Source organism: Carassius auratus, chromosome 16 (assembly GCF_003368295.1).
Source record: "Carassius auratus strain Wakin chromosome 16, ASM336829v1, whole genome shotgun sequence".
Classification (NCBI taxonomy): domain Eukaryota; kingdom Metazoa; phylum Chordata; class Actinopteri; order Cypriniformes; family Cyprinidae; genus Carassius; species Carassius auratus.
Window position 1 is genome coordinate 3,044,234 of NC_039258.1, and position 12,355 is coordinate 3,056,588.

General features: G+C 35.5%; 1 protein-coding gene across 6 annotated transcripts in view; it reads right to left on the reverse strand.

Annotated features, from left to right (window-relative positions):
• Nucleotides 1–791: 791 nt before the first annotated feature.
• The window catches only part of ubr5 (ubiquitin protein ligase E3 component n-recognin 5), a 46,997-nt gene continuing 35,433 nt past the window's right edge, over nt 792–12,355 (reverse strand). For 4 of the 6 annotated variants that reach the window (XM_026283341.1, XM_026283339.1, XM_026283342.1 and 1 more), the window contains exons 40-58: nt 12,098–12,309; nt 10,930–11,163; nt 10,025–10,098; nt 9,742–9,914; nt 9,546–9,659; nt 7,879–8,096; nt 7,679–7,799; nt 7,100–7,445; nt 6,868–6,955; nt 5,847–5,991; nt 5,622–5,752; nt 4,860–4,920; nt 4,567–4,748; nt 4,403–4,487; nt 3,243–3,398; nt 3,045–3,158; nt 2,729–2,873; nt 1,699–1,784; nt 792–1,495 (exon numbers count right to left, since the gene is read on the reverse strand). In XM_026283341.1, the coding sequence (XP_026139126.1) occupies nt 1,283–1,495; nt 1,699–1,784; nt 2,729–2,873; nt 3,045–3,158; nt 3,243–3,398; nt 4,403–4,487; nt 4,567–4,748; nt 4,860–4,920; nt 5,622–5,752; nt 5,847–5,991; nt 6,868–6,955; nt 7,100–7,445; nt 7,679–7,799; nt 7,879–8,096; nt 9,546–9,659; nt 9,742–9,914; nt 10,025–10,098; nt 10,930–11,163; nt 12,098–12,309 (2,898 nt within the window). In that variant the 3' untranslated portion in view covers nt 792–1,282. The remainder of the gene's footprint in view (nt 1,496–1,698; nt 1,785–2,728; nt 2,874–3,044; nt 3,159–3,242; nt 3,399–4,402; nt 4,488–4,566; nt 4,749–4,859; nt 4,921–5,621; nt 5,753–5,846; nt 5,992–6,867; nt 6,956–7,099; nt 7,446–7,678; nt 7,800–7,878; nt 8,097–9,545; nt 9,660–9,741; nt 9,915–10,024; nt 10,099–10,929; nt 11,164–12,097; nt 12,310–12,355) is intronic. The other 2 variants (XM_026283340.1, XM_026283338.1) reach the window with 2 other exon arrangements.

Genomic DNA, 12,355 nt, shown 5'->3' on the forward strand with positions numbered 1-12,355 from the left:
TGCCTTCTTTTTAGTTTGTAGGCTATTTCCTCACCATTGTACGATTTTACGAATTAACTATTCTTTTAAAAATCTTCCCAGTCTACTTTATGATAACCGCTGCAAACATTACAATGCACGTGATTGTGCATTTTTCTATTTCTTGTAGTTAACTAAAGTTTCTTAGGTTAGCATTTACATCAGCATGTATGTTGCATATTTAATTATTTTGGACATACACTGCTACTTTGTATTTTCAATTAAATTTTGCATTGCACTTGGTGGTCTAGTCAAATGATGAATCATAATATTTAACACTACACAATTTACCACTGCATTTTAGTACAGGTCACCTGGATATTCAACACTAATAGAAGGGCCATGTATTTATACAAGACTATTTAAAAATGCATATATTTCTGTAGTAAATAGGTTTCTTGTGCACTGCATGTGGATTAATGTAAACGAGCTGCTTTAATTTCCTACTTATGAATTAAATGCACAGTATCTTATATAGCTAATGTGACCAGTGAGCGTAAAATGCAAGTTTTTTGCATCTTAGAGCATTTCTTAATGTAACTTTTTAATGTGCATTTTGCAAGTTGTCCAACTTCACTATTTATGGCAAAATATTCAAAACCAATTTAAAGCCTTTCAAGACAGTGAGGCAAATACGGTTACAAATGTTTATATAAAAAGTATTGGAAACAGTTAACAGGAACATAGCATTAAATGATTAATAAATGCATCGACAAATAAGACCTTTTTGTAAAGTGTTACTGAAGTACTCAAATAAAGAAGCAGCACAAGACTAGTTTGCATCCAAGTTTATTTCTGAAATTCCCTACTCCCTCTATACAAGAAAAAATGACTTTCCACGAAGGCAGCAGTGAACTCTCAGTGATAGTAATATTTATGTTTAGGGTCAGGGTTGGGGAAGAAATCAATCACAGTGTAAGCTTTTTTTCTTTAAATACTCCTGCTGTCATCTTTGGCTGGGTTTGGCGGACAGTTTAACGTCAGGCCAAAGTCACGGGAAGTTACGCTTCAAGCCAATAGAGCTGCAGGCTTCAACTTCGCAAAAGCCAATGCAGGAATGTAGCATTATACTCGGATAACGGAAATAAAAAAGAAAAGAAAATAAGAACAAGCCGTCCGGCGTTTGCAACGCAGACCAAAAACAAAAAGAAAAGACTGCCAGGGATGCGACAGCACTTTGTACATTTCATAAAACTGTATAGACAAAAAATAAATCTACAAAAATGGTACTAGTAATATTACACAACGATTAAACAGGGTTCATCTACACAAAACCGAAGTTCTTGGTCTTGATGGCTAGTAAAAGTTTCTGTTTGAGAATCTGTTTGGAAGAGTAGAGTGGCACGTAGAGGCGAGAGATGCAGGTGTTGGCGGTGGGCAGGTGCTGGTCGTCCGGCGGCCGGATGGTGATGGAGGGCATGGGCTGGAAGCCTTCTTCACTGGCCGGCAGAGACGGGCTGGACGTCCAGAAGTACACCTGCGGGCGGCACACACACACACCGATGCATTAACATCTGACACAGGTTTACACAGGGGAATCGAACCCGCAATGCTCTACCACTTGAGCTACAGGAACAAGAAATAATCTGAGAACGATGCAGAACAATTACTCAATTCACGATGCATCGATTTATTGTCCTAGCCTTAATATTGTGTAGAGAGAAAACGTTTTCTTTGTACCAGGTCCTGGCGCTCCGTCATGCTCATCTTCTCAACGATGGACCAGAACCAGCGCTTGAACTGAAGCAGCTTCTCTGCATTCTCACCTGGACGATCAAAACCACACGATTACCGATGAACAACAACATACACACTGCTCATGCTTCAGTTATGAACATTTCAACAAACAGATCGGATTTATTTCATTCCATAGGAGCTGAAAAAGTGATTTCATAATATCATTGAAAACAACAGGATATTCCAATAAAATATGCTTCATATTCTTACAAAAACAAAAAAACTCCAAATTATACACTTTAACAAAGATTAATTTTACAATGCATGTGTAATAATGAAAAACAGTGCTTTATATATATTCAACAGTTATGTTTCCATCCTAAAGTTGCAAATTAAACTGGAATATCACATTAAAGATAAGCAACGAAAGCTGGGTTTGCATCTCATGTGTCCCATCACGGTTATAGGTTTCTTATTTGATTTTTTTGCTATTCTGGTTTTTAATTTTAATTAGTTTTAGCAATTTTGTTGTGTGCTTGTCATTTTTATTAATTATAGTTTTTTATTCATTTTTATATCCGTTTTTTTCTTAACTAAATTAAGACATTGGCAACTTTACTTTTATTTCAGGTTTTCCAAATAACTAAATGTTGGGTGATTAGTTTGCAATTTCACAGAAAGATAGACTTCATTTTAGATGTTTATTTTTTTGCAGTGCATGCAACATTGAATATCAAGCCTTAATGAATTATGAGTTAAGACCTTAATTTTCTAAGTCCTGCAGAAAGATTGAGAAAGATTTATCCTGGCCCGAATTGTGCCTAAAAATACAAAGGATTAAAATGCTTGAAGTCTCACAAAAAAAATACTAACTGACTAATTGGAACTTTCAAAAAAGAAACAATGTTATAATTGTAACAAATGTAATGAAGATTCCAAACTGTCACATTTTCAAATGATTCTGAATTCAAGTTCTTAAAAGGCAAAGATGTATCAGTTTCATGCATCTTGGAGAAGCCCCAAAACAATGTACCTGACTCGTCATTGAAAGAGGTGAAACTGATGAGCATCTGGACGTTGACTTCTCCACAGCCGTTGACCAGCAGTCTGAAGTCCTCCGCCGTCAGGTCCTCCAGAGCGTTCTTAGGAAGCACATCCAGAAGACCCTTCCTCATGGCCTGCAAAACAACATCCTTACACTTACACTTCTGCATGCTTTTCCTCATTTTTGACAGAACTTTACAAAGCAATAGCACATGTTCTCGTATCCTTCCTCGAACAGTAAAAGTTGGCTTCAGTTCTCAAGGAGTGCATGCACTGAAAACCGTTAAAGTGTGAAGTGCACTCACATGCAGAGGCTGTTCTGCCACCACCAGCATGCGGTGCTCTGCGTATCTCCTCACGTACTCGTACACGTTCAGAGGCGTCACAGGCATGTTGACCCCGCCGGACAGGAGCTCCACCTGCAGAAGCAGCAGGAAACCTTCAGTCATGAGCACAGACGGAGAGCTCTAATGCCTGACGCAAAGGGAGAACGCAGCTGTTACCTGTCCGGATCCTTCCTCCTTGCAGAGGTCGATGGCGAAGGCCAGGTCCATCGCTGCAAACACAGCCTCCGCCTCCTCGGTCTGAGAGTGACGAATCAGCTGCCGCAAACTCTCGTACATCACTGGATCGAAGAACGCAAAGTCGTGCCAGTTGACCTGCAGACAAGAGAACGTGAGAATGCAAACCTCAGTATGATTTCTGTGATGGAGAACAGGATCCAGTCATACAAATGAAACTTACAGTAGAAGTATATAGATTTTGAAGAAAAACAACCCCCAGAAAACATTACATTTAATAATAAAAATTTTTTTTGGATTGCAACAATTTTGGAGAATAGATTAGAATTAAGTTCTAAATTCATAAAGGAGACATCAATTGTTAAAGTTGGATAAATGCAGCCGATTAGATAGGTTTTTATTACATTTATGCCATTTAAGCACAATACAGAAAATGTTTAAATCCAAAAAAAAAAAAAAAAAAAAATCTTCATATGGCCCTAAAACATTTTTTGTTCAACTTTATAAATTGTTAAACAAAAATTACCTTTTCAATTACATGAAATCATGAAAACTTATTTGAATAAACATGAATACGGAAAAATTAAAAAAATAAATGGGGGTGGCAGGGGGTACACTTAAATTAAAAAATAATGAACAGATTTCATAAGGCAGCGTTAAAAATAAATAAAGTGTTAAAAAAATGTATATTTAGTTTAAGTTTCATGAATTATTTTCTAAATTTAAACAATCTAGAAAAAATATTCATAGGGCCATAAAAACATTATTTTTGTTAAATCTTCTAATAAATTAATATTGAATTCAATAACAAAAATTACCCTTTTAGGGCTCTGTGAACTGAAATCAGTTTTATTTTTCCTAAAATTCTTTTTTTTATTTTCAAATTCTGTTTTCCGTTTTAAATTTTATTAATAAAAGATCCTGTCAAATTAATCGTAATGAAATGTACATAATTTATCTGTTTATTCAAAGTTTCATGAATTTAATCAGACATGCTTTTACTTAAACTTTAACCATTAAAATGGAATCAAAAAAAAAAAAATTGTATTCGATTTTTTTTTTTGATTCCATTTTAATGGTTAAAGTGATTTTGAAAATGATTTTATCACTATTAAAAAAATAATGAAGATTTAGATATTGACCTTCCTGCCGAGCAACACTTTGATGACGTGTCTGTTGAGGGTGATGGGGCAAAGTTCGTTCTGTAACAGACACAAGCCAAGTATCCTGGAGGCAGAAGAGTCAGGGTTACTGGAAGTTCATTCAGTGGTTCAGTCTCACACAGGTGCTCAGGTGTCTCTCGTACCTGCCGATGTTTCGGAAGCAGTTGAGCCTGGCCTCAGTGTTCTTGCCTGGACGGGGCGAGTAAAAGCCCCTCTTGCCGGGCTGGTAGAACAGAGGAGCGTTATCGTCTCCATCCTCTGGGTCGTCCAGCTCCATGTCAACCACACTGCGGGTCGAACCGTGCCTCTTTCGGTTCTCCTGCTGCTGGAATATATGCAAATTAATATTAAAATCAGATCACAGATAAAAAAAAATTAAATGCTGAACCGAACCTGATGCACAGGACCAGTCTTTAAAGTTTTATACAAAACATACCTGTGCTTTTTCAGGAGTGTCGAGGAGGCCGAGGTCCAGGATACTGTCAGCGCCGTTCTCCCTGTGCAAGAGAGAGAAGCTCATTAAACACACTAAAATATCCAGTGCACCATAAAATCAAATGCTTAACATTTAATGTTTTAAACAACAACAATAATTTAATTAGTTTATTTTTAATAGCATTAAGTATGTATTAAAAGGGTTTGTTAATTAAATGTTGCATGCATATAATGATGATTAAATACTATAATAATAATAAATAAAAACTAAATTATGTACATAGTTAAATGTAGATGATATAGATTATTTAATTAAAAAAAAAAAAAATTTTTTTTTCTATTTTTAATAATGTAAAGAATACATTTAATAACATTCAATAATGATGATTGAATATTATAGTATTAAAAATACACAAATTATTAACTACTATAATTACATAAGTTACATGGTTAGCTAGATAATTCTGGAATTTATTTTATGTAGTTATTATAGTTTTAATATTTCATTTTACTCAACACTACATACACTAATTGGTAAGAACTAAAATGGTAGATATGCATGAACATAATTATGCAATAATACAATAGTAATTTCATAATTATGCAGGCAGTTATTTAAGTAATTCTTCATGCCATTACTTACATTACGAATTAAATGCATGTCTTTTTTATTATATTTAGATGCTCCTATATTCATCATGGCTAGGGTTCTGTATGTGTGTATGTGAGGTGTTCCTGACAGAGGTGTGTGGAGATGACTGACCTTCCGTGAGTGATGAGGAGCTCCATGGCTTCTTCCACACGGGCTCTGAGCGAGTCCTCGCTGGCCAGGAGCAGCAGCAGCTGAGCGGGAGAGAGCTCCAGCAGCATCCCCGTGATCTTACTGGCAAAAGCCTGCAGAGAAACGCACACATAACACACTTAAACCGCTTCTCAAAGCCACATGTGTTCCTGTGATGTGAACGCTGATGGCTGCGCTGGTGTGTACCGGCTGCATGGCGTGCACTCGAGGGTAAAGTCTCTCTCCTAGAGCTTGTCTGTGAGCTGGCAGCGGCTCCGATTCATCAATCGGGTTTCCTTCTGATGCAGGTCTGAACGGCCGTGTGTCGATCGACAGCTGTCTCCTCGAGTCCCTGCAAGAAATCAGTAAGTAAATAAATCAATAATTATAAATAAACTAAATATTATGCATATATACATACATATATACATATATATACACACATATACATACACACACACACACACACACACACACACACACATATATATATATATACACATAGATACATATACACATATATAAATAAAAATAAAAATATGGACATGTATATTCATATATACATGTAAATATTTTTTAAATCCCCACCCAAACTAATAATATTTCTTTAAAAAAAAAAATTACTAAAAAAACATTTTGCCAGAAAAAAAAACATTTATATTATATTTAAAAAAAATAGTTAAACAGTTAAAAAAAAAGTATACATTTTAAATGGCAATAAAAAAAATACATGAATATATTATGAAAGATTATTTTATTTTAAATGATATAAATATATAATATGGATTGATTATCTAGGTGAAGGAGAAGTGCTCACTAACACAGATTTAGACAGATTTATGAAAAATATTTGAGAGAAATAGGCCTTTTGTGTACATAGAAAAAGGTCTTACATCTTTGAGTTCAGCTCATGAAAAATGGGGGCAAAAACAGAAGTGTTGCGTTTATAATTTTGTTCAGTGTGTATTATATATATATATATATATATATATGAAAATGCTTAAATTTATTTAGTCAGAAAATACATAAATATATCAATAAAGATTACTTTATTTTAAATAATTAAATAGTTTTAAATAATGGTATAAAAAAATTATAATAATAAAAAAAGATTATGTTTCCAGAAAATACATCAGATATATCAGATAGATTATAGATTACGACAGATTTTTACATTTTAAATAATTATTAAATGATTATTCCAAACAATGGTGTTTAAAAGCGTCACCTGTCACGGTCTCGTCTGGATGCAGCTCTCAGTCCTCCGCTCCTCCTCTCACGCTCACGGTCTCTGTTCCTCAGACGCTGCATGAGATCTGCACACACACAGACAACAGGAGCATCATGACTATCCTGGAAAAACATAACTATTTACGGATTAGAATTAGTAAAACATTTACTGAAGATGAAAAATATCAAATGAAATCAAAGGGCTAGAAACAAAGGAAATGGTGACATACTGCTAGCCTGCATTCCCTTGCTGACGCTCTGAACACAGTCCAGGTTGGGCAGCTTGTCGTTGGAGAGGAAGGCCTGAGCGATGGCCGTGTAAAAGCTGCGTGCCACTCCGCTGCCCTCTCCAGGTTCATCCTTGAAGGTCACTTTGACGCGATGCACTGCCATCGGTGTGGTGGTGCAGCGGCGGCCGAAGTGAGCGTTGATCTGCCGCATGGTCTGCTGGATGAGCTGCTCTCGGTCGCGGTCCACCTCCAGAGCCAGATCACGAGACTGCAGGTTCCTCAGCTTCTCCATCTCACGCCGAAACTTGGACTCCTTCACCTCGAAACCCCCCAGTTCAGTCAGGATCTGCACCGTTCAAAACAAGAGGTTTAGCACTCGTGGTGCAACGGATCACAAAACTCACCGTTCGCATCATATTGTGAAAAAAATGTGCTTTTCATTTGTTAATAAAAGCCTACTTTACATACTTCTATACATACGGTGGGATCTGGTCTCTACAGATCATCTATTATCACTGGGAATAAAATGCAGATAAAGTGCTTCCTTCTCAAGAAACTGCAAAAATGAGCTGTACTCACAGATCCTGGTTCTGCTCCGACGTCCTCCATGAAGACGCGTCCGAACAGCTCCAGGGAAAGCCGCCAGCGGCCGAGCAGCATGTCGTGGGAGATCACCATCCCCATGAAGCTGCAGTGAGGACTGGAGGAGACCGACCAGACGTGTCAGTAAAGGAGTCATTGGGAGCTGTTTGATTGAATCTGTGAGGGTGTTGACTCACATGAACGTGGGAAGCGGCGGGCCGTCGCTCTCGGTCAAACCGATCTCAGCGAGCAGGCTGCTCTTTAACTGAGCCGCCAGATCATGAGGGGAAGGGCCGGGTTTAGACACGTCCATGACCTGCTCTGCAGCCGTCTGCCCCTCGCCGACCCTCTGACGAGACTCCATACTCATCACGTTCTTCATGTTCGCCGAATACGACATCTTTGTGGGTAGAATCTGGGATGAGAATTACCCGTAGTAAAATATTGTAAAAGATATTGTTTTATTGCTGTTGAGAATTGCTCAGAGAAGCATTTTGGACCGCACTGAGAACCTAATTTTATATAAAACTTTATTTAAAATAAAATAATAAAAATAACTAATTTAAAAATAAAAATAGATACAATAGAGAGAAATAAACTAAACTAAATAAAAAAAAAAGAATAAAAAGACGAGATTAAAAAAGTATATGAAAGGTGATAAATGAATAAGATAAATTAAAAATGTAATAAAAAAAAATCGAAATGTTTCGAGAATAAAGTCGAAATGTTTCGAGAATAAAGTCGAAATGTTTACGAGAATAAAGTCTAAATGTTACGAGAATAAAGTCGAAATGTTTACGAGAATAAAGTCGAAATGTTTCGAGAATAAAGTCGAAATGTTTACGAGAATAAAGTCGAAATGTTTCGAGAATAAAGTCGAAATGTTTACGAGAATAAAGTCGAAATGTTTCGAGAATAAAGTCGAAATGTTTTGAGAATAAAGTCGAAATGTTTCGAGAATAAAGTCGAAATGTTTCGAGAATAAAGTCGAAATGTTTACGAGAATAAAGTCGAAATGTTTACGAGAATAAAGTCGAAATGTTTACGAGAATAAAGTCGAAATGTTTACGAGAATAAAGTCGAAATGTTTACGAGAATAAAGTCGAAATGTTTACGAGAATAAAGTCGAAATGTTTACGAGAATAAAGTCGAAATGTTTACGAGAATAAAGTCGAAATGTTACGAGAATAAAGTCGAAATGTTTACGAGAATAAAGTCGAAATGTTTACGAGAATAAAGTTGAAATGTTTCGAGATTAAAGTTGAAATATTACAAGAATAGTCTAAATGTTTAGAGAATAAAGTTTCAATGTTTTCGAAAAAAGAGTTATTCCTGTTCAGTCTGTTAATAAATACCATATTCTTGATATTGAGCCGTTTTCGCGAGTCCTTAAAACGGACTCTTCCTCATCCCAGTAAGATGCTGCAGCCGCTTGGACGCAACAATATTCAAATCAATTTTGGTGGCCTGCAACTTTGACTTTATTCGCAAAAACATTTCGACTTTATTCTCGTAATCTTAGATTTTTTTTTTTTCTCGTGGCACTAAAATGCCATCGTATAAACCTGATTAAAATTAATGGAATTTCTTTTAATTAAAAAACAAATATAAAATAAATATTTATCTTAAAATGATTATTTTTGACGAAATGAATTAATATATAAATAATATTTATTTAAATAAATACTTAAACTGAAATAAAATTTTGAAAAAATCTACATTAGCTTGACATGCCACTTGAGAGGACAATCTGTCTGACCATTTTTTTTTTTTTTACATTTACATTTACTTCAAATCACTTTGTACAAATGGAAAAGGCAGCAGTTATCAGTATTGTAAGCAAAAATGTGAGACCCATGTTAACCTGCAAGCAATTCATGTCCACACTCAGATCCGTCAGGCCTTTACTGGCCATGTACGAAGACGAATACAGACCCTGACTTGGCCGTCCAAACAAGTCCTCTTTTCTGGCATTGGGCTGTGAGATGAAGAAAAACAGAAGTGTTAAAGAGATACAAGCCTCTGGAATAACCTCTAATAGAGGAAAGGGCATCTCTGACCTGCAGGAGATGCGGCTGGTCAGCCAGAGGAATGGCCTCGGCGAGGGGCACTTCGAAAGGATTGGGAGGGATGCATCCCAGGAAGGTCATGGAGTCCGAGCGGCGGAAAAACGGATGGTGCTGTCCGGTCTCAGCAGGGAGCGACTCTTCGTCCTTGTCCTGCAGGGAGGAGCCTGTGGAGTAACAGAGCAATCATCTGAACCTGTGAGTTTCACTTCAGCTTGTGTGGAGCGTGCAGAGTGCGAACTGAAACAACTACAACAACAAAAATACAAATACTCACTCTGATTGGTGTCCTCGTCGTTCTCGTGCTCAGAGTCCTCATTGTCCAGACCCAGCTCCAGCAGCTCACGATTTCTGAAACAGGATGAAAAAAGTATTTAGAAATCACAACAGAGATAAACCGCTCTGGGCAATAAGTGCTATTTAAGTATCACTGAAATATTCAGTTTTTATTGGTTTTGAATCAGTTTGTATTTTTATATTGTGGGATCCATTTAAATTTGATCTAGTCTTTGTTGTCATTTTTAGTATAAGTCTTTGTTTATGTCTATACAGTTATTATTTTAGCTTTATTTTATTGTATTACATCAAGTTAAACTAAATTTAAAAGTGAAATGCGGCCTCTGAAACTAGCTGAAAAAATGTTATACCCTATTTTTTATGTATTTTTTTAAGTAATACATTTTTTTATGTTTTGTAACATAGTAATCCTGCAATATAAAAAAAGGCAAAAATAAAAGACAACAATAAAATGAGTTTTAAATAAAAAGTATAAATAAAAAAAAAATAATATAAATAAAACAAGCTGACTACTGTAAACCAGTTCACTCTTTTAAACCAGTTAAAAAAAAAAAAATTATATCTCAAATATATTTTTTCTCCATTGTTAACAAATGATTTCATTAAATTAAACCAAATAGTAAATTAATAAAAATTATTAAAATGACTAAAAAAGGAAATATAATTATTTTTTAATAATTAAAAAAAAATGTCAAACAAACTAAAATTCTTAAAATAAAAACGAATTCAAAGTATTTAAATCTAATAATATATTAAATATTATACATAAAATATCCCTGTCAAATATCAACAAAAAAGGCTAAAACATTTCTTTAAGACATTAATTATCCACACTAAAAACAACTGCTCATATTAGCACTTAAGAACATGATTTTAGTAGTTTACCTCTTCCTGTCAATCTGAGTGGTGTCGAGGGTCGTCTGCAGATTCATGGCTTTAATCCAGTAGATGAGGGCCTGGAACACATACGCCACGTGTTTGAGCGAACACACATCCAGCACAGGAAGAACGTCTGAATGCTCGTCATTATGGGAACGCATCAGAGACAGAGCGTAGTTCAGGAAGTCTCCTCGAGCTGACATCATGCCCTGACGAGCCGTCAGAAGAGTTGCAGCGCGCCTGGGACACAGAGAACATAATTCATCTATAATCAAGTGCTGCAGGAATTGTGTGTTTTTGTAGACCAAAACCCGTAAAGGAGTTTGCATCTTAGCGCTTCCAGATAAATCATCCCAAAGTCACTGGTTTTTATTGAATGGGTTTTTTGGTTGAAAGACTGAAATAAGATCGGTGGAGAACACAATCTTACGATATTTGACATTTTATTCTACAACAAAATACTTCACATAAAAAAATAAAATAAAAAAAAAATCTAATTAAAGTTAAATCCAAATAAACTAAAAAATAAAAAAATAAGTTTACAAAAATAAAATATTTTATATGTATGTGTTTAATTAAATTTTTGATATATTAGTTTAAATATCTGTGGTGTTAACAAGTGGTTAAATGGCAATATTAAAAAAAGTACAAATTAAAGCTAAATAATTATATATATATATATATATATATATATATATATATATATATATATATATATATATATATAAAAACAAAACAAGAAATCTAAAAATCTAACTTAAAATAACCAAAAAATGTAAACTAAATAAAATAATGACTGAACAAGCAAAAATGAAACCAAAGACAACAAAAAATGTAAAAAAAAAAAAAAAAAAAAAAATTATATTACATATAAAAATTATAAAATATATATAAGAATAAAAAAACTAAAACAAATAAAGCTAAATTCATTTATTTTATTTCTGCGGGAATGAGCAAGGGCTAAATGGCACTAGAGAGGTTGTCTGAACTCATCTAAACTCATCTACTTTCACAATTGTCACTTCTGTGAAGGCTTGAAATCTAAGAAATCAATTTTCTGCAATATTTCATTAGCCAACGGAAAATTCCTATTGGGTTTTTGTTGAGGGAATCACAGAAATGAGAAAACGGAGGGGTGAATTTTCATCAAATTTTAACTGCTCGGGCATCTTACCTTCGTCCTTCAAGGGTGCGGAGACTGGCCTCCTCTCGCGGCGTCATGCGCTCCCTGCGTCCCGTGTGCTGTGAAGCGTGCAGCGGGTGACTCGGGTGTCCAGGATCCCCGGCTGAGGACAGAGCAGAGCCGTAACGCAGCTGCGCTTCAGTCGAATCCATGATGGACACCATCCAGTTCCAGGTGGGGATCAACTTATCCTCCACGAAGTTCTGCAAAACCAACAACAGAGGTCTCAGACTCTCTCTGTGTGTGTGT